At 43.3% G+C, this 21,736-nt stretch overlaps 1 protein-coding gene across 5 annotated transcripts in view; it reads left to right on the plus strand.

Moving 5' to 3' along the window:
• LOC116957289 (RING finger protein 17-like) overlaps positions 1-21,736 on the plus strand; it is a 126,342-nt gene that overhangs the window by 59,250 nt on the left and 45,356 nt on the right. For 4 of the 5 annotated variants that reach the window (XM_032979346.2, XM_032979342.2, XM_076055739.1 and 1 more), the window contains exons 26-28: positions 6,545-6,766; positions 8,663-8,849; positions 19,455-19,573. In XM_032979346.2, coding sequence (XP_032835237.2) covers positions 6,545-6,766; positions 8,663-8,849; positions 19,455-19,573 — 528 coding nt within the window. The remainder of the gene's footprint in view (positions 1-6,544; positions 6,767-8,662; positions 8,850-19,454; positions 19,574-21,736) is intronic. The other variant, XM_032979344.2, reaches the window with a different exon arrangement.

Genomic DNA, 21,736 nt, shown 5'->3' on the forward strand with positions numbered 1-21,736 from the left:
CTCTAAATGTATTAATAAATACGTATCTCGAGCACAAATCTCGGACAAGAACATTGTTTGCACACTGATCTTGTCTTAAAGGAATCTATATAGCACCTTAACCAAGGCACTTTACAAAGAATTAACGGTACAACAGCGTATGAATGTAATTGTGGAGATGAAGTGAATAAAATTGATAAGAGGAAGCAATGGCGAAGCTAATCTGTGATGCGGGAATTTGGTGAAAGCAAAATTGATGACAGACGACGATGCATAGATTGAATGAATGAGGAATGGGTGAAAGCCATATGAGAATACTACCCGGCTTCGCCTGGGACTTGGATTCACCACGCCCGGCCGCCTTTGTCTCCCCAGTGGCGATGTTCAGACACCACAGCAGTTACTCGTTTGAGGCTGAGTCGACCTAGGGGAGGCCCAGGAGCAGTTAAAATAATCGTCACCGGTGTTGGCCGTGAGCGGGAAGCGAACTCATGTCGCCGGGTTCGTAGCGCGGCGCGCTAACCACTACACGACAATGCGTTACGCTTCCACATGCGCGGGTCACATGACAGATTTGATGTCACAGCACACTTGCCGTGTAAAACATATATGCATTATTGAGCTCCCCCCCCCCAAAAAAACACAAAAGTGTATTTTAATTTTTTTGCATGGTGTACAGTCTGGAAAGTACCCACATGTAAAATTTCAAGTTTGTTGCATGTCAGGAATTATGCTAAACATTTTGAACAGACACACATAATCACAACTTTGCCTTTTATATATGGAGATGAAGAGGAAAACTAATGGTGGCAGTTATGAGGGGGAGATTAAGGGGCTGTGGGATAAGTTAGGGAACGATTACTGTGAGTTTTGAGTGTGGAGCATAGGAGAGTATGCACTTGCAATTTTTTTACTTTACTTATCCGTTGGGTGGAATTCTGTGAACCTGTTTTTTTGGATGCCACGTCTTCGGCTAAGGCGCTTCTCATTTTTCACATTTTACTGTTCTGGCAGAATTCCATTCATTTGAATGGCGATGCGGGACTTGCCATTGAAATTAAATTGGATGCTATGGATGGGTTCCTGGATTGTCTGGACACAATCCCCATTCATGTCAATGCTAAATGAGCACCAAATAGTTGAGATTAGAAGACATGGCAGAATGATTGTGGGGGAGTTGAGAGGAGGTTTACAACGGGAGAGGAGGAGACGCACGTGCAGCGTGGAGACGGTGGCAGGCTTCTGGGACTTGCATTGTCATGTTGGGTGGCTGTCGGAGGTCGCGGACCCGAGGGAAAGCCCAAGAACCAAATGATGGTGGTGATGTGAGGGGAAATCCTTAAAGGTGGGAGTGCCAGGTATGTCGTGGTTGTTAGGGTCTGGTAGCATGAAGGAAGCCATGGCCTTGTATTGAGGCAATAAACATATCCAATCTAGATTTGAAGTTTTCGTGACTGGAGGGATCCATACTCTTTTGTTCTTTCGGTAAAGTCACGTAGGTATAAAATGAATTAAATCACGACGTTTCAGGCGCAACACAAGCGTCCGTCATCAGGTGGGACAACCACAGCAAGAAAACAATTGCTTAAGTGGGAAAAAGGGCTTGTAATAAGAGGCTATATCGGTAAGAGAGGGGGGGAGGAGCCAGGGAGGAGAGATGGAGAGGGGGGTTTGGGGTAGGAGGAGTGTAGTGCTGCTCACTAGAGGGAATGAGGAGCGAGGGCGCCAGGGAGGAGATATAGAGAGTGGGGTTTGGGGTAGGAGGAGTGTAGTGCTGCTCACTAGAGGGAATGAGGAGCGAGGGAGCAAAAACAAAATGCCGGGGGGGGGGGGGGGGAGAAAGTGAGCGGGGCTGGGAGTGGGAAGCTGAGGAAACTGGAGATGCGGATATGAAGGCAACACCATAACACAGTTAAGGTTTTACCTGGTTAATAACATCCTTCCAATGATTGCTCAATTTGTATCCATCTTCTCGGTTGAAGTTACGTCTATGTTTATATGTATATCTGGATGGCTTCATGAACAAACCTTTGATAGTAGTGTTGTATATGTGGGTTATGAAAATATGATAATAATTTAAATCAAATGAAATTTGTATTTTTAATAATTTGTCCGAAATTATGTTAATTTTTGTAATTATATGCATAAATTATGCTAGTTTGAGGGATAATTGTATTAATTTATGCGAGTGGGTGTGGTTATGTTCATGACAGCCTTTATGATAATCAGACCCCGCCTCATTGACGAGGGTCGGTTATCAATCGGGATAATACAATTAATCGTATGCCGTTTTGCTAGTGTGATGCGGTATGCCAGAGTCAACTCGGCTTCGCTGTTTAACTTCGTATTATCGATCAGTATAATACAATTATTCTCGCTTTAACGTTTATTGAGTGGATTAGTGTGTTTATATTTTAGGTCACCAAGTTCATATAACCAGTTCTTATGCATAGATTTCAGGAAATAATCACACGACCACTTCTGCATTAATCAATTTATTTCTAATTAAACCTTAACTCTAAAAGATACAACTCTCGGCTTGGAATTACAACACAGTATCAACACAGTCTCATCAATGACTGGGTTGTTTCACTTTGACACCAGCACCTGGTGTTAATTCCGCCGCGTAACGCGAGCTCTGTTGGTGAGAGAGTCGTTAAAACATGCATATGCTAATCTAAATAAAAACCTTAACTTTATAATAAATGATTATACTTGAATTGTTCACGCAGTACCGCACTCATTATTGATCATATGTAACCCTTATCACGTTGTTAGCACATTGGGTCACGGAACGGTAGAGTATTTTCTCTAAAAAAATATGTGTCGGCAAATATTATTAATATCAATTTTGGAAAAAGGCGCATATCCAACAGTAGCCCAAAGGATTGCAGAGCACCTTAGTCTCGGAAAAAACTATCATGAGAGCCCACTGCGTTATAGCAATGGTCAGCCACGGCGGAGGTGTTAGTTCTGCCGTATTTCAGATCTGACTTGTGCTCGCGGACACAGTCCGAGACATGTTTCGTTTCCCCAATGTAACACCCTCCACATGTGCAACTTAGTTTGTAGACTCCAGGATATTGCATGTTAGGAATGACATCCTTCACAGATGGGATTAGATCACGGATTTTGTGTACTGTACTGAATCGGACCTGGATCTTGTGTTTGTTTAAGATTTTGGAAATCTTTTTGGTAACGCCTGCTATGTATGGTAACGTGATGGTTTTGATTGGCGTCTCAGGGGGTTGTTTCTCCCTGCGGGGAGTTATTAACAATTTCAATTCTTTGTAAAGCGCAGTCCATTCAAAGTGTATTCTTGGTTCTTTCGGTAAAGTCACGTAGAAGGGAAACAATAAAATAATAAAAATATGAAACAACAAAATTATTTTATTGTTTTCCCTTCTACGTGACTTTACCGAAAGAACCAAGAATATGAATCCCTGCAGTCACCAAAGCTTTAAATCAAAACATTCAAAGTGTGTTATAGGTGACATCTGTGGCCATTATTGCACGATTAGGACTTTGCCTGTCTTGCACCTTTGTTCATTAATAGCTTACATAATTTTTTAAAATTCAAATCAAGATTTTAATGTGAGCTTTGAGTTCTTCAGGAGCTCTCTTGCACTCAAGAGTGTCTGTGTGCCTCAAGCAACACCAACAAACAGTGATGCACCGAGACTCAAGACGTTTGAAATCTCGAGGAAACAAATTCATACAGTCGTATTCTCCTATAACGCTGTGGTAGTTGCGTTCCTGAAGAACATCGTGTTTTGGAAAAATCGCGTTATAATTACAATTGTTGATTCAATGGGAATTAAGGGGTTGTATTTCAACAATGTAATATTTTTTTTTGTTCCTGGGTAGTAAGTATTATTTCCTAATTGCTTATGCCTCATAAGTACAGAAAATTAATATTATTCCCCACAAACTTTGATTTTGTGACCAGGACAGTGATATTTTGAAATGTACCTATTTTCCAGAACATTCCAGATAGATTCAGTGCTGAGTAAACTTCTCGAACATTCTAGAACTTTCCAGGAATATAATTAGGAGTATAAAGACAGGGGCCTTAAGCCCACCAGTTCAGTTTAGTTCCAGCTGCCTAAGTGGCTACATATCTGCATTTTTCTGAGATGGCATCAAGAGGCTGCAAGCATCCGGCAAATGCAATTTTCGATGCCTGTGGCCGATTTATCAAGACGAGCGAAAAAGTACTCAGTGGAAGCATCTGCTAAGATGTGCGAGGCCTACAAGGCATATTTCGGCATGCCTGTCGGGGATCAAGATAAAGCCTGGGCACCTCATTTCGCCTGAGCAATGCAAAAAAAACTCTGGAAGGTAAAGTGGACAATTGTTGCTCGGAATTTGATGTAATAAAATTGAAAAAAAATGTAAAAGTTTTTTTTACATTTTTCAATGTTATTCGAAAAAATATATATGAAAATGTTGCGAGAATCTCTTACACATTAGTCATGGGTGAAATAAATGTATTCTTGTAGGATGGTTACAGAGGGGAAAAGAGAGCCATGAAGTTCCGCTATTCAAAGAATTTGGTGGGAATCCACTGACTACTCAAGCAACTGATACTTATGCATGGTGGACCCTTCCAAACGTCGGACTGGCAAGAATGCACCTGCTATCACGTATCTGGACCTTCCTTCATTCATCACCCCGGTGCCACACTGCCAATGAGCTCCCTGTACCCACTCCTCCAGAGAGAGAGCCAGCCGTCTTTAGAAGAGAGTAGCAAGTCGAGAAGCGAGGAAGACGTAGATCCAAATGACAATTTCAGAGGTGGAGCTGAGGCGAGAAACCCATACTATACTACCCCAACCAAAAATACATCAACGATTTGATCAGAGATCTTGGTCTCACCGAGTCCAATGCCGAGCTTTTGACATCTAGGCTCAAGCAGTGGAACTTGTTGGATGAAAGTGTGCAAGTCGCAGATCAGAAGGAAGCGTCGCCAACCTTTTTGTAGCTTCTTCACCCGTCAAGATGGGCTCTGCTTCTGCCACAATGTGACCAGTCTGTTGGAGGCAATCGGAATCGCCTGTAACCAGAATGAGTGGCGCCTCTTCATTGACAGCTCATCCAGGAGCCTGAAAGCCGTGCTGCTCCACAATGATAACAAGTACCCATCTCTTCCCCTGGCTCACTCGGTGCACCTCAAAGAGGATTACAACAGCATCAATACTCTGCAGGACGCCTTGAAGTATGATGAGTACGGCTGGGAGGTCATTGGAGACTTTGAAATGGTGGCATTCCTGATGGGTCTCCAAGGCGGTATTACAAAGTTTCCCTTTGGGACAGGAGGGACACCAAGACGCACTACCACAGGCGGAACTGGCCACAGCGGACATAGTTCTCTGTGGGGAGGAACAACGTCAAGTGGGAGCCACTGGTGGACTCCCGGACGGCGGTGATGCCACCACTGCACATCAAATTGGGCCTTATCAAACAATTTGTCAGAGTCGAAGATAAGGAGTCTACAGCCTTCAAGTACATTCAAGACTTCTTCCCTAAGCTGTCTGAGGCCACAGATAAAGAAGATCCTGGAGTGCAATGAATTTTCCCAAGAAGCTCACTATTAAGGAGAAAGCGGCTTGGAACAGCTTTGTCGTAGTGGTTTGTGGCTTCCTGGGCAATCACAAGGTCGAATACTATGTGGAGCTGGTTGACACTGGTGAAGAACTACAGCACAGTGGGATGTAGGATGTCCCCCAAAGTCCATATCCTTGATGCTCATCTTGATCTATTCAAGGAGAACATGGGAGCGTACTCGGAGGAGCAAGACGAGCACTTCCAGGATATAATGGACTTTGAACGCCGCTACCAAGGACAGTATAACAAGAACATGGTGGGAGACGATATTTGGTGGCTGATTCGTGAAAGTGATTTACAGTATAATCGGGAATCTCGAAAAACTACTCGCTTCCAAATGTTTTGTAATTTTTTTTATTACTTTAGTATAAATACGCGTTAATTTTGACAAAAATTTGCCCGTTTTCTCATGTGAAAATAGGTAAATTTCAAAATATCATTGTACTGGTCACAAAAGCAAAGTCTGTGGGGAATAATAGCCATTTTGTATACTTATTAGGCATGAGCAATTATGAAATAACACTTATTACCCAGGAACAAAATTTTTATTACGTAGTTTAATCAACAAAGTTGTGTGCAAAGCGAGACTAATTATATTTGGTAAAGCAACAGTCTGCGATCACACGTGAGATGCGTACGCAAGCTGAACAAAGACTGAGGCGCGTGGGTAGCATCTGGAAGCATCCAGCAGCATCCCGATGCCTTGTGCGATGATGCTACGCCGAGGCAGCCGCACAATTGCGTATTCCTACTCTCACGACGTAGTTCACTGCGATTGCGTTCTATCCAATTCGCATCTGCGTTATAAAAAAAAATGCGTCCTCTCATACATTCATTGTTTTCCAATCTACGTTATGAAAACAAAACGCGGCGTTACGGGAGAACATGGACCGTTACCGGCGTATTTTAGTAGCGACTTGTAGAGCATGGGGCGTTTATCCCTTTGGTGTTACCGCAGCTCGGTGTCCTTGGAGGAGTTGAAGTTGGCGAAAGAAAGAGCGGCGGTGCAGACGGACGTGCCGGAGGGGCCATGTGGCGTAGAGGCTGCGGCTGTGTGGTGGTCGGGCCGAGCTCGCCGGGGCACGACGACGATGCCGACTCATGCCTTCGTCTCCTTCGTCAGGTCCCCCGCCTCCTTCTACCTGCAGCCCGACGAAGCGCTCGGAAATTTCCTACCCACGTGAGAATCACCGCACTCCCCCTCGCCTCTGCGGTCGCTCGGCTCGTCTCCGTATGCGCAAAGTTGCGTGGTGATGTGTTTATTGCATTTCTCTTTTTCCTATACTACTATAAACTAAACTGTTATTTTACCAGGTAAGTGCCAACTGAGCTATATATATAGCTCTTTTTCAGAAGTGCCCTTGCTACAAAGAATAGCTCAACAAAGGGGGTTATCATGTGGAAATTTATAGTAGGCAAATATTCTTAAGGCATCTTGAATCTAATTGTGGATGGAAAAATCAGAGGACCCAGAGAAAAATCCACGTGACCACGGAGGGAACATGCAAACTCCAAATATACAGCAGGCATCACGGTCGGAATGGAACCCACGACGAGTATACTGGGCGAGGTACCGCGGCACTATACTGCCGACCACCGTCCAACATTCACAAGGTTTCAGCAATTCCCTTCGTGGCCCCGCGGAACACGCTGCAGATAAGGTTTTAGAGGGCGTGCACACAGTACCCACAGTTCCCACAGTGTCCACCCCCTACCCACAAGCCTCATCCCTCACCACTCCCTACTCACAATCCTCATCCTTCCCTACTTCCTATCCACAAGCCTCACGCCTCACCACCCCCTACCCACAATCCTCACCCTTCCCTACCCCCTATCCACAGCCTCACCCATCTCCTACCCACAAGCATACAGGTGCCAATCGCGCAGGCGCCACGTGCACGGATGCCATACAGTCAGGCCAAATACATAGCGGCAGTACTCAGGATTGCTTTATCAGATCCCCAGTAAGTCTGCGCTTCGGCTAACATTGTAGATCGCGGCGCAGACAGCCGAGTTAAACGTAAGCGCCCGCTCTACATGGAGCGTTAACGGCCTGCCGCCATACCGAACACACGTGGAAGCGTGCTCAGCAGCGTCAAAGCGAGCCGCCTTGAGTTGGGCGAGAAAGTTGACAGCCCTGACCACGGGGACGTGGCTTGTTCGGATGACGCGGCGACTTGCGGTCGCGAGCTTTTACTTGATCGGCGTTTCGACTCATCGGGACCGCTCCGTGTCAATGACCCGCGGCGGTCTCGAATGTTGCTCAGCCCAGGACTCTGGGCCTCGATCGGTCACGCAGAGCCAACGCCCTCCAAAACGTTGACCTGCAGCACATTGCGTTGCCGCAAGGGAATTGCTGAATGTTACGAGTAACGTTGAACTGGTGGCCCGCGGAATGGACTAGAGAAACAAGTTTTCCATTCATGAAAAATGTAATGGTATCTATTTGGGTGTTTGAACATCTTAACACCTATTTTATTGCCAGAAAGGGTTAAACCTATTCTTGTTTTTTTACACGCTTTTTATTAACTCTGTCGTTGTCGTTGTATCCTCAAATCTTGTAACTCAATTTTAACCCACTTCCCAATGTGGTATCGACTGCAAACTTGGTATACTTATAGCATACTGATGACAATACTATATTCTACCATGAAAAAATATATTTTTTTCAACATTCTTTTTTATATGTTATGTTTCGGCTTGGGTCTAATTTTCCACGGTCAACTGACGGCTGTTATTGACCACGGTCCCATACGTTATGGCAAGCTTCGGGGCCACTTCCTGGAGTCGTGGAGTTCTGCCATTACTGGTACATTTCATAAAAGCGTGTTTTTTTAAAAGTTTTTTTAAATATTACTTATTATACTTCGATGCTGGAAAATAGGTCCCGTGATAATTTATTATTTTTGTTTCCACAAATGACCAAACTCCTCCCCAAGTCTTCGTAACAGCCGTGCTTCATTGCTTTGTGTAGCAGCGCCACCGTGTGGATGGAGCCTCATAGCACTTGGACTGTGGCGTTTTTTCTAATTGTGTGCGGACATCGCATTGCGTCATGTGTGTGCGGGGCGCGCAGGCTGAAGGAAATGCTGGAGGAGCGATTTGGTGGGAAGCCGCGGCCGCTCGCTCAGGGCAGTGCAGCCGCTGCGCCGGCGTCTGGCGCCGATCTTGCCGAGGGCTCGCTGTGCGCTCTGTACAGCACAAACCACCGCACCTGGGCCAGGGCCCGGATCCAAAGCCTCCATCCTGACGGTCAGATTCAGGTCTGTTCCCATGGTCGAGTTGATGTTTAAATTCACGCTGAGCAATGAGTTGATTGCAACCTAGAGATGTAAAGTAGCAGTTAGGCCACTTCTGTCACCACGCCTTTTAGCTGCGTTCCGACCAAGGTTTTTTCTATACTCTTTGGTTCTTTCGTTAAAGTCATGTAGGTATTAAATAAATCACGATGTTTCGATTGCAACACAAGCAATCATCTTCAGGTGGGAAAACCACAGCAAGAGTTTTTTTTGCTGAAGTGGGAGAGAAAGGTTATATAGGTAAGAAAGGAGGGAGGGGCAACGGGGGAGAGAGAGGGGGGGTAGGGGGAGGGGAGCGCTGCGTGGACGCTCGGAGAGGGACATGAAGCTGGATGGGGGAATTGGGCGGGGCTGGAAGTGGCAGGCCGAGAGAGCTGGGGATGCGGGGGTGGGGAAGTTAACTCGGAAAAATACACTCGTACCCGGCAGATATGATAGACAACAACCATAATGCGGTTAGGATTTTACCAGGTTAATGACATCCTTCCAATGATTGCTCAATTTGTATCCATCTTCTCGGTTGAAGTTATGTCTATGTTTATATATCTGGGTGGCTTCATGAACAAACTATTGATAGTAGCCCGAAGGTTTGCAGAGTACCTTGGTCTCGGCAAAAACAATATCATGTGAGCCCACAGCATTATAACAATGGTCAGCTACGGCAGAGGTATTGGTTCTGCCGTGTTTCAGATCTGCCTTGTGTTCGTGGACACGGTCCGAGACATGTCGTTTCGTTTCCCCGATGTAACTGCTGCCGCAGGTACAACACAGTTTGTAAACCCCAGGATATTGCATGTCAGGAATGACATCCTTCACAGATGGGATTGTGAGCATTTTATTGTTTTATATTTTTTTTACGTGACTTTACCAAAAGAACCAAGAATATAAGATGGGATTAGATCATGGATTTTGTGTACTGTATTGAATCGGACCTGGATCTTGTGTTTGTTTAAGAATTTGGAAATCTTTTTGGTAACACCTGCTATGTATGGTAACATGATGGTTTTGATTGGCTTCTCAGGGGGTTGTTTCTCCATAGTTGGAGAAACAGCTTTGCGAATAATGCGGGCCGAGTACCCATTCATCTTGAGGACCTGGTGTACGTGTTCCAGTTCATTGGCTAGGTGGTGTTGGTCGGAAATGCAGTGGGCCCTATGGTGTCGTGTTTTGATGAGGGAATTCTTCTGTGCCGGATGGTGGTGGGAATCAGGTTTCAGATAGGAATCTGTGTGGGTGGATTTCCTGTAGACAGTGTCCCAACGAGCCGTCAGGTCCCTTCTCAAACAAAACATCCAGGAAAGGTAGCTTACCATCCTTCTCCACTTCCATGGTGAATTTGATGGATGAGTGTATGGAATTGATGTGGTTGAGAAATTGGTTCAAAGCTGGCAGGCCATGTGGCCAAATGACAAAAGTGTCATCTACATATTTCTTCCACAAGGAAGGACGTTGGGTGGATGTCTGGATAGCATCTGTTTCAAATTTCTCCATGACAACATTCGCTAGGGGGGACCGATGGGGGTACCTTCATTTTGTTTGTAGAAAGTACCATTGCAGGTGAAGGAAGTGTTGGTAAGGCAGTGCCTAGCCAGAGTAGGTACATCAGGTTTCAGTCCATGTTGGACTAAGTCTTCAATTATTGCTAAGATGTCAAGTACAGGAACCTTGGTGAACAGAGAAACTACATCAAAGCTGACGAGCAAATCATCTGGGGACAGTGAAATGCCCTTGATTATAGAGCTCAAGTGAGATGAGTTACGTACTGCTGAGGTAGTCTTGCCCGTGAATGGAAGCAAGGTGTCAGACAGAAACCGGGCCAGTTTGTAGGTAGGTGAGTTGATAGTGGAAACGATGGGTCGAAGTGGAGTACCTTCTTCATGGATTTTAGGAAGACCATATAATCTGGGTGGTCTAGTAGCAGAAGGTTTTAGGGAGAGCCGTTTGAATGGTTCGATTAGAGAAGTCGAACTGGTAATGCTATTGTTGTTTTTTGTAGCCAGGCGGTGAGTAGGATCTTTGTTGATTTTGGTGTAACTGCCATCATTAAGAAAGTCCTGGATTTTGTTGTTGTATGTAGTTTTATCCATGATGACATTAGCATTGCCCTTGTCGGCCGAGAGAATGACTAAGTCATCTCTCTTTTTCAATTTTGCGAGTTCAGAGCGCTCATCTTCTTGGTTCTTTCGGTAAAGTCACGTAGAAGGGAAATAATAAAATGATAAAAATAAAACATAATAAAATAAAAGTATCACGACGTTTCGGCCACAACACAAGCAGCCGTCTTCAGGTGAAGAAACAACTGTCGGGAAGACAGCGTTCCAATGAACACTGCTAAGCTTCTACAAACAAACTGAGGGCACCCCAATGGGCTCCCCCCTATCTCCGGTTGTAGCCAACGTTTTCATGGAGAAATTTGAGACTGACGCCATCCAGACTGCCACTCTACGCCCGATGTTATGGAAGAGGTACGTGGATGACACTTTTGTCATGTGGCCACATGGCCAGCCGGCTCTAGACCAATTCCTCGACCACATCAATTCCATACACCCAGCCATCAGATTCGCCATGGAAGTCGAAAAAGATAGTAAGCTACCCTTTTTGGATGTCCTAATTAAAAGGAGACCTGATGGTTCAATGAGCCACTCTGTCTACAGGAAAGCTACCCATACGGATGCTTACCTAAAACCGGATTCCCACCACCATTCATCCCAGAAGAATTCCCTCATCAAGTCTCTACATCATAGAGCCAAATGCATCTCTGACCAGGAACACAATGCCAGTGAACTCAAGCACGTACACCAGGCTCTCAAGGCTAATGGTTACTCCGACTACACAATCCGCAAAGCCATCACTCCAACCATGAAGAAGGATCCTCTTGAGCCATTCAAAACCATCACCTTACCCTACATTGCAGGGGTCACAAAAAATATCCAAAATCCTGAATGAACACAAGATCCAGGTCCGATTCAACACAGTACTTAAAATCCGTGATCTGGTCCCGTCTGTAAAAGATGTGGTTCCAGACATACAGTACCCGGGCGTCTACAAACTAAGTTGCCTCTGTAGTCGCAGTTACATTGGAGAAACCAAACGACATGTCTTGGACCGCATCCGCGAACATAAAGCAGACCTGAAACACGGTAGGATGAACACCTCAGCCGTGGCAGATCACTGTTATAATTCAGTGGGGTCACATGACATTGACTTCTCCACGACGGAGGTTCTCTGCAAGCCATCCGGCTACCATGAGAGATTCGTTCATGAGGCCATCCACATATACAAACACAGAGACAATTTCAACCGAGAAGATGGATTCTGGCTTAGTAATCATTGGAAGGACGTGATAAACCATTTCGGTTCTTGATTGATTGTGTTTTACGGTGACTTTCAGACCGCAGTCCATTCGCTGGCATTGCCTCTTAGTACCTTTCACGCGACGGTCAATGATATGGTTTATAGCATATTGTATAATAATAAATAGTAAAACAGTGTAATGTTTAATATGATCTATAAGGCAATATACAGTCTCGTAATTGTATAGTGAATATACAGCAGTGTGGTATACAGTAGGGTTGGTAGAGTAATACATAGTGTAATATTACAAGTCTAATATTATTATAGTCTAAAGTATAGGGTAGTGTATAGTAACGCATGGTATAATTCAATGGTGGGTTTGTCTATGGCAGTGTATAGTACTGTGTATAGTCGTGTAATGTAGAACAAGTTTAGTTGGAGGCATATCAATATAATACATAATGTTAGAGCTTATATTGGGCTGTGTATACGATATTATACAGTGTAGTTTAGATTGGAAGGTATAATATTGTAATGCATAGTCTAGTTTAACACGTAGGCTTTCGCGACCAATATTATTCATAATAAAGGTTTTTGGGTTAGATCGCGTTATTTATAAATGTGTCGTAACCCTCCACCACCCGACACGGCCAATCAGCAAAAAAAAGTGCCACGTTGACAAAAGACAAATAATTCACTACTTTAGCCCACCGGTGTGTTGAAGAGTGAATCCAGAACATTTACAGTTTGAGTACGACCTTTCGCTGGTAAATACATCCAGCATCATCGGGCAATTCGCCAGAATGGTAAAGCCCTCGCTTGCTCCCGGTTTTAAATAGAGCAGCAGGGTGACGTCATCATTTAACTCATATCAGGTGCAGTGATTTGAGGCGAAGGGGGGGGGTATTGTAATTATATAATCGATTAGTAATCAGTCAATGGTTATGATTAGTAATGAGTTGTAGATTAGTAATTAGTTGTAATGTGTGTTAGTGATTATATGCTATGTTAGTAATCCGTTAATTAGTATGTGTTTCCCCTATAAGGAATTGTAATGTGCATTCATATTCTTAGCTCCTTCGGCATAGTTGTAACGCAGCACAGGACAGAGTAGCGCACCGTGGTTGTTTCTCTCTCTCTCTCCCCCCTCCTCCGTTCCGAGCATAGATGGACCCGTCCGTGTAAACAACGCTCGCTGCTTTCCGTGGTGCTAGCGTTGAAAAGAAACCGCTACTTTTTTCGACATAGAATTGTAATGTATAGTGACTTATTGCTAGTAGCTCAGCTGATTGGAGAGTATATTGAGTTTATTGATAATATTGATGTAGTTTATATTTTATCTTTTATCAGTTTACTATATGGTATTCATTATATAGTGTAGTCTATACTCAGTTATTTAATGTTACTAGCTCAATTTATTGGAAAATATATTGAGTACATTGATTATATTAATGTAGTTTATATTTAGTTCTTTCACATCGGTTTATTGTATGATAGGTGGGTAGTTGCAGTTCTTTAGTGTTAATATACTAAATGCCTCTGTTGATATGTAAACTTTGACTTTTAACATAGCTATTTCCGTGACCAGTTACATGCTAATCCCTCACATTAACATCATGCTAATCTCCCAGTTACATGCTAATTTCTCATTATAACATCCCGCTAATCTCTTAGTACCTTTCAGTGTAATGTTTAATATAATTTCCCAGTTACATGCTAATTTCTGACTTTAACATCCTGCTAATCTATCACATTAACTTAGCTACTTCAATGCTAAATTCTTCTGTTGATCTGTAAACTCCTTTGTCAAGGCGCTCTGCTCCTCCCACCCAGCTTAAAAGACGCTGCCAAGCTTAGCGGTGTTCATTGGAACGCTGTCTTCCCGAAAGTTCTGTTTCTTCACCTGAAGACGGCTGCTTGTGTTGTGGCCGAAACGTCGTGATAATTTTATTTTATTATGTTTTATTATTTCCCTTCTACGTGACTTTACTGAAAGAACCAAGAAGATGAATCCATGCAGTTACGAAAGCTTTAAATCAAAATTCAGAGCGCTCGTCTTTGCTGATGTTACTAATGGGGTTATTAGCATTTTTAAGGGTGGTGGCAATTTCAGATCTATCAACGTCTGTCACGATGTGTCCCAAGCCTTTTGAGGGCGACGGCGACCTGGGCGATTATATCATCCACTGGGATATGTTTAGGGGTGACTGTGAAATTCAACCCTTTAGCTAGTACCGATTTTAGGCTGTCGGAAATTGATGACAATTTTGTTAACATCTAACTTTTTAACGTGTGGCTCTGGCTTCTTTTTTAACAGGAGGTTGAATTTAACGATCATGTTAACTTTACATTTTTCGATGTAAAGCTTTCGTGACTGCAAGGATTCATCTTCTTTGGTTCTTTCGGTAAAGTCATGTAGAACGAGAATAAAATAATAAATTGATAAAATAAAATAACACAATAATATTCTCACGACGTTTCGGCCAGCGCTGTCCTCCAGACAGTCTCGTCCCTTCACCTGATGAAGGCCGTTTGTGTTGTGGCCGAAACGTCGTGAGAATATTATTGTGTTATTTTATTTTATCAACTTTACATTTGGTTGACATGGAATTAGCAGAGTAGACTGTCATGTTATCTACATGGTCCCAATCAGAAGTGGACATTTTATCTGTTAATTTTAAGTGTGAATGTAAGAGAGTCTTGTCTAAATTATCAAGTTCAAATCGGAGCAATCTTTGTTCTCTCTGAGATTAGCGATAGGCTGGCTTTAAACAAGATCCGTTTAGCGTTAGGAGAAGTGACAGCAGCAGATGTGAGTGTAAATGCGATCGGTATTACCTTGTTATCGCGGCATCTCTTAAGAGAGGTTAGCGACTCGGTCAGGCGAGCCTTATTGTCTCGCAGTCTGTTAAAAGCTCTCACAGTTGTGTGAAAATCCTCCCTGTAGAGGCGGTTCAATCTAGATTTTAAGCTTTCATGACTGCTGGAAATCTATACTCTTTGGTTCTTTCGGTAAAGCCACTACTATACACTATGTCAAATCACCATCAATCAAACTTCACCCACTATTGTAAAGATCTGCAACTACTGTACTGTTGAGGCGATCACGTGGGTTTTGGATTAACCGGAGCAACATTTGTACGGTTTAAGCACGTGATTTGTAATAAAAATTTCCAAGAATAACAATGTAGAAATGAATTTCGATTTAAAGCTTTCGTGACTGCAGGGATTCTTCTTCTTGGTTCTTTCGGTAAAGTCACGTAGAATGGAAATAAAATAATAAAAATAAAACATGATAAAATAAATTCTCACCACGTTTCGACCACAACACAAGTAGCCTTCTTCAGGTGAAGGAACAGAACTGTCGGGCCGACTGCGCTTCAATGAACGCTGCTAAGATTCGCAGCGTCTTTTAAGCTAGGTGGAAGAAGTAAAGCGCCTTGACAAAGGAGTTTACATATCAAACAGGAGAATTTAGCATTGAAATAGCTATGTTAAAGTGTTGGATCAGTAGGGTGTTAAAGTCAGACATTAGCATGTAACTGGGAGATTAGCATGATGTTAATGTGAGGGATTAGCATGTAACTGGTCACGGAAATAGCTATGTTAAAAGTCAAAGTTTACATATCAACGGAGGCATTTAGTATATGGACGGTAAAGGACTGCAACTACCCAACTATCATACAATAAACCGATGTGAAAAAACTAAGTTTAAACTACATCAATATAATAAATGTACTCAATATATTCTTCAATAAGTTGAGCTATTGACATAAAGTAACTGGGTATACACTACACTATATAATAAATACCATATAATAAACTAATAAAAAACTAAAATATAAACTACATCAATATTATCAATAAACTCTATATACTCTCCAATCAGCTGAGCTACTAACAATAAGTAGTTATACATTACAATGCGATATGGCGAAAAAATGGGTGGCGTTTTTTTTCTTTTCAACGTGAGCACCACGGAAAGCGACGAGCTTTGTTTAGACGGACGAGTCCATCTATGCTCGGAACGGAGGAGGAGGGAGAAACAGCCATGATGCGCTGATCTGTCCTGTGTTGCGTTACAACCATGTTATAAACTATACTACTATACAATCTAAACTACTTTGTATAATGTCGTATACACAGCCCAATGTAAGCTCTAACATTATGCATTATATTGATATGTCTCCAACTAAACTTTTTTCTACATTACACAACTATACACCGTAATATACACTGCCATAGACAAACCCACCATTGAATTATACAATGCGTTACTATACACTACCCTATACTTTAGACTATAATAATATTAGACTTGTAATATTACACTGTATTATTCTACCAACCCTACTGTATACCACACTGCTGTATATTCACTATACATACGATACTATATATTTCCTTATGAATTATGTTAAACATTACAATGTTATACTATTTATTATTATACAACATGCTATAAACCATACCATTGACCGTCGTGTAAAAGGTACTAAGAGGCAGTGCCAGCGAATCGACTGCGGTCTGAAAGTCACCGAAAAATACAATGAATTCAGAACCAAAATGGTTTATAACGTCTTTCTAATGGTTACTAAGCCAGAATCCATCTTCTCGGTTGAAATTGTCTCTGTGTTTGTATATGTGGATGGCCTCATGAACGAATCTCTCATGGTAGCCGGATGGCTTGCAGAGAACCTCCGTCGTGGAGAAGTCAATGTCATGTGAGCCCACTGAATTATAACAGTGATCTGCCACGGCTGAGGTGTTCGTCTTACCGTGTTTCAGGTCTGCTTTATGTTCACGGATGCGGTCCGAGATATGTCGTTTGGTTTCTCCAATGTAGCTGCTACCACAGAGGCAACTTAGTTTGTAGACGTCCGGGTACTGTATGTCTGGAACCACACCTTTTACAGACGGAACCAGATCATGGATTTTATGTACTGTGTTGAAACGGACCTGGATCTTGTGTTCATTCAGGATTTTGGAGATTTTTTTTGTGACCCCCGCAATGTAGGGTAAGGTGATGGTTTTGAATGGCTCCTCAAGAGGATCCTTCTTCATGGCTGGAGTGATGGCTTTGCAGATTGTGTAGTCGTAGTTCCTTCATCTGAAGAAGGCTACTTGTGTTGTGGCCGAAACATCGTGAGAATTTTGTTTTATCATGTTTTATTTTTATTATTTTATTTCCATTCTACGTGACTTTACCGAAAGAACCAAGAAAATGTAGAAATGTTTTTAGATTATTAACTTAGGTTTAAGGGCAAATCAAAATCTCGGTGCGCGGTTAATCCGTCAATCGGATAATCGAGAGAACTCTATATTAGCCTCCTTTAGCCATTGTGTGACTTAACGTACTTTGGCCGATGACGTTGCATGGAGAAATCGGGCGACACCAGGGCAGGATCCAAGTCGCTCATCTGTCATCTTCATCAGCCATGATCTATCCGCTGATGGATAATAACCAAAAAACGACGCTTCTCTAATGTGGGTTTGTCATCTAATCCACATGCATCTTTCTCAGCAGGAATTTCTCTCTACTCTTTCACAATCTTCGCTCTGCTCTATCCGCTGCTGTATTGGAGCTCAATGCGATTTGTCCAACTTGCGTTCCCCCCTCCAATCCACACCTCTTCCTCTCTCTGTCTTATCCTTGTTCCAAGCGTGCATCTCTGTTTTTATCATGATTATCGTCAGTGCTGCGGTAAGCTCAAATTTGTGTCTCTAATTTGCCTGTTTTGTCTAATGTACTCTGTACCTTTTTCTGTGTCTCAGTGTAATTTCCAGCATCCCATCTCTCCACGCCGCTGTGAACAGCTGTCTATTTTCTTGCACTCTCCGTTTTCATTTGTTGTCCACGTTTCTGATTTCCATGTTTCATTGCGACAGTGGGTACCCATCGCATTGCAGAGTCTCCCAGGGTGAAGTATGGTGCAGGGTTTATAACGTAGGAGGCTTTCGCTCCAATATTGTCCATAAGAGAAGTTTATTTAATATTTTGGGTTAGAGCGTGTAAATCTAAATGTGTCGTTAAACCCGCCATCCCCACCCAACACAGCCAACTAGTCAGGTTTGTTACGTAAACAAAACGTGCCAATTATTTACAAGTTCAGTACACACGGTGTGTATTGGAGAGAAAACCCACAACATTTACAAATCAAGTACCGTGACGTTTCGACAGTAATTACAACATCAATCTTCATCAAGTTGTTTACGTAACAAACCTTACTAATTGGCTGTGTCGGGTGGTGGCAGGTTTCATGACACATTCATTTTTACGCGATCCAACCCAACAAAAACCTCTTTTGGATGGTATTGCGTCATGAAAGTACTACTACGTGTTAAAAGGCGCTAGGCCACTACCGTACGACACAGTTTGAGCAGCTTGTGACGCCATTTACAATGCATTACCCAGGGTCACAGCTCGAGACTGGCGCTGAGTCACAGGAGGTGAGAGTCCTGGGCTGGCTTTCTCCGAGTCCCCCGCTTCCTCACCAGTGCCTGTGTCTTCTGCTCGGTCTCAGGGCAGCTGCGTCTGCGTGCTGCTGTCCTGATCCGGGTATGCCGCCACACACAACGTGAGGCAGGCACGGGGCCACACCCCAGTCTCTGATGTGCAGGATATTCACTAAACTCTGAAGAGAATATTTGTGAAGTAAATAAATTCTGTGCTGGCATCTTAGAGATCCTCCTTCACTCACTGCTGCTGTTTCTGCTCCTGCTCGCTCCTCATCTGAGACGCCTTTTCATACGGGATGCCTCACACCCCTTTGTCTTCGCTCTGGACTAGGCGCGGGGCCTTCTGTCACTCGGCCAAAACCTACAATAACCACTTGTGGCTCTTGGGCAAATATAGAGAGGGTGTTTTGTGTTGTTTGTGTGTCTCTCTACAGTAAGTGTGGCTTTGCTATTGAGTAGTGAGTCTTATGGGTAGAGAGGAAATTGCTACATGTTGAGCTTAATGTTGGAGCAGTGGGGGGTGGGCATGGACTAGAGAAACAACTTTACCAAGGTTCAAAACTTTATTTCATTATAATATGTTTGGGAGCAGAAACCGAAAGAGACTGCAAACGAGATGGTAAAAGCGAGAGACTTAATTATTTTCCATCGAAGCATGACCCACGAGTTGCGATCGTTCATAAAATCGGAGGGGTGGATGGAGCCCGACACTCCACCTGGGCTCCTCACTCAGACGACTGACTGATTAACTAACTTGACTGACTAACTTGACACGCCTGTGTGCGGTTTATCGCACCGCCCGGTCTCCGAGTGCAGGTGCTGCTGCTCGACTACGGAGATGCGGCGGTGGTGGCGCCGAGCGAACTGCGCCCCATCGACATGGCGTGCAGCCGCTACCCTGCCATGGCGGTACACTGCTGCCTCGCTTGCTTGACGTAAGCGCTCCCTCACAACCCGCGTTCACACTGCCACGGCAGATGTGCACGCGCGTGTGAACAATGTAACATGTTTATAACCCTTTCCTTTCGTACGTTTGCAATTTGCCTGAAGCCGGCCCGTCCGCATGGCCAGAAACATTGTCTTGTGATTTTTCTGAAGGTTTCATGAATCCCATCTCCATCCAATCATCTCCCCCCATGGATTTGCTTGATTCGTGAATATTGTCTTTAAACACTTCATGTTGGTCCTTCTCCCTCGAGTGCCAGTCGTCGGCTCGTTACGAGAATATAGCATGGGGGTGGCATGCAGTCTCAGTCTCTATCCTCCCTGGGGGTGCTGCACTTAATTATTTCATCCAGAGTGCTGAACAAATCAGAAGCAGTCTATTTTTTATTGACTTTTTTAAACTCAGCCTTTAAAAAAAGAAAGTATTTAAATTTTTACTCAACATTTGTGACTGCAGGAATTCATATTTTATGGTTCTTTCGGTTAAGTCACGTAGATAGAAAAAATAATAACAATAAAATAATACAAATGAAAATAAAGTGAATAAAAAAATAATAAAAATACTACGACGTTTCAATCGCAACACAAGCAGTCATCATCAGGTGAAAAAGAGGGGGAAAGCTTCTGAGGCAGGCTGTTTATAAAGGTTTAGAGATGGGCGGGGCAGCTAATGGTAATGTAGGAGAGGTCTCCAACACGGGCAGTAGGTCTACACCAAGAAAACACAAATCAAGTCATGACCCAAAGTGGTTGATGACATCTTTCAAACGATTGCTGAGTTTATTATCATCCTCTCGGTTGAAATTGTGTACCTGGCTAATAACATCCTTCCAATGATTGCTCAATTTGTATCCATCTTCTCAGTTGAAGTTACGCCTATGTTTATATATCTGGATGGCTTCATGAACAAATCTTTGATAGTGGATCCCTGCAGTCACGAAAACTTAATCTAGATTGTTTACATACCTGTAATCAATGAGTGGTAGTTTTAGGTGACTGCGTTTACGAAGTTGACCGTGGTGATAGCGCGTGCCTGTAAACTCACGGGGCTGTGAGGTGGCAGTTTGGCAAGTTGGTGTCCGTCACTTGTCTGCGGCCCTGTGAATGTTGTCCCCTTGTGCTCGTGGGCTTTCGTTCCTTTCTCTGCCACAAAGCAGTGACAATAGGAGTGTCAAGTACAGTCGACTCTCGATTATCCTCGCTTTTGATGGGGAGGATGGCCGCGGACAATTCAAAATTGCAGATAATCACAAAATATTAATTTTCAATGGATCTCTGTGCCACAAAGTAAATTATCGGACAAATCACTCAAAATGAAGCACAACTTACGATTTCGATTATTACTCTTTCGATTTAGAACAAATACTAATTATCGATCATTAGTATTCGATGGCCTTGCTCAGTGATAACACTTTCCTGCTCCCACACAGAAGACTCAGCCCATGAAGTGGACAGCTGCAGAGCCACGCCAATCAACATCAATTCAACTCCCACCCACTGTTGTAAAGATCTGCAACTACTGTATTGTAGAGCGAACACGCGGATTTCGGATGAACCAGAGCACATATTTGTTCGGTTTAAACATGTTACTGTTAATAAACATTTCCAAGAATAACTACCGTATTTTCCCGCATATAGCCCGCATACGCATATAACCCGCAGACACATATACCCCGCAAAAATAGCGTTTTGCGTAAAACAAATTTCAGATAGCCCACACCTCCATATACCCCGCATGCATTCATATCTTTAACGTCGTTACCGCAGCTTAATTCCATCATATTAACACGAAGTTTACATTTGTAATACATTCCACTATCAATTGTTAACATTAAAATCATAACGTGCACAAAGAAAACAAGCTAACCGGAAACGAGTGAACTTAAAACAGTAAATAAGTAACAAATGTAAATATCCAATAAATAAGTATCACATAACTGGTAGATAAGTACAGTTTTAGCACTGGTAGATTGCGCACTGCACAGACAATAGCGGCACTACGGTTACGCCATTGCCTCGCCCCCAATCCCCCACCTCTCTCTCCCCCCAGCTCTCCCGTTGCTGGTAAACAAAGTGCGCCCACTTCAAACATTGTCGTTTCATTGTACAAACAATTTGGATGATTTAAAACGTGATAACGTGCAATTTCAGTA

This window comes from Petromyzon marinus, chromosome 72 (genome assembly GCF_048934315.1).
Source record: "Petromyzon marinus isolate PM22_M1 ecotype Great Lakes invasive population chromosome 72, UKy_Petmar_22M1.pri1.0, whole genome shotgun sequence".
NCBI lineage: Eukaryota > Metazoa > Chordata > Hyperoartia > Petromyzontiformes > Petromyzontidae > Petromyzon > Petromyzon marinus.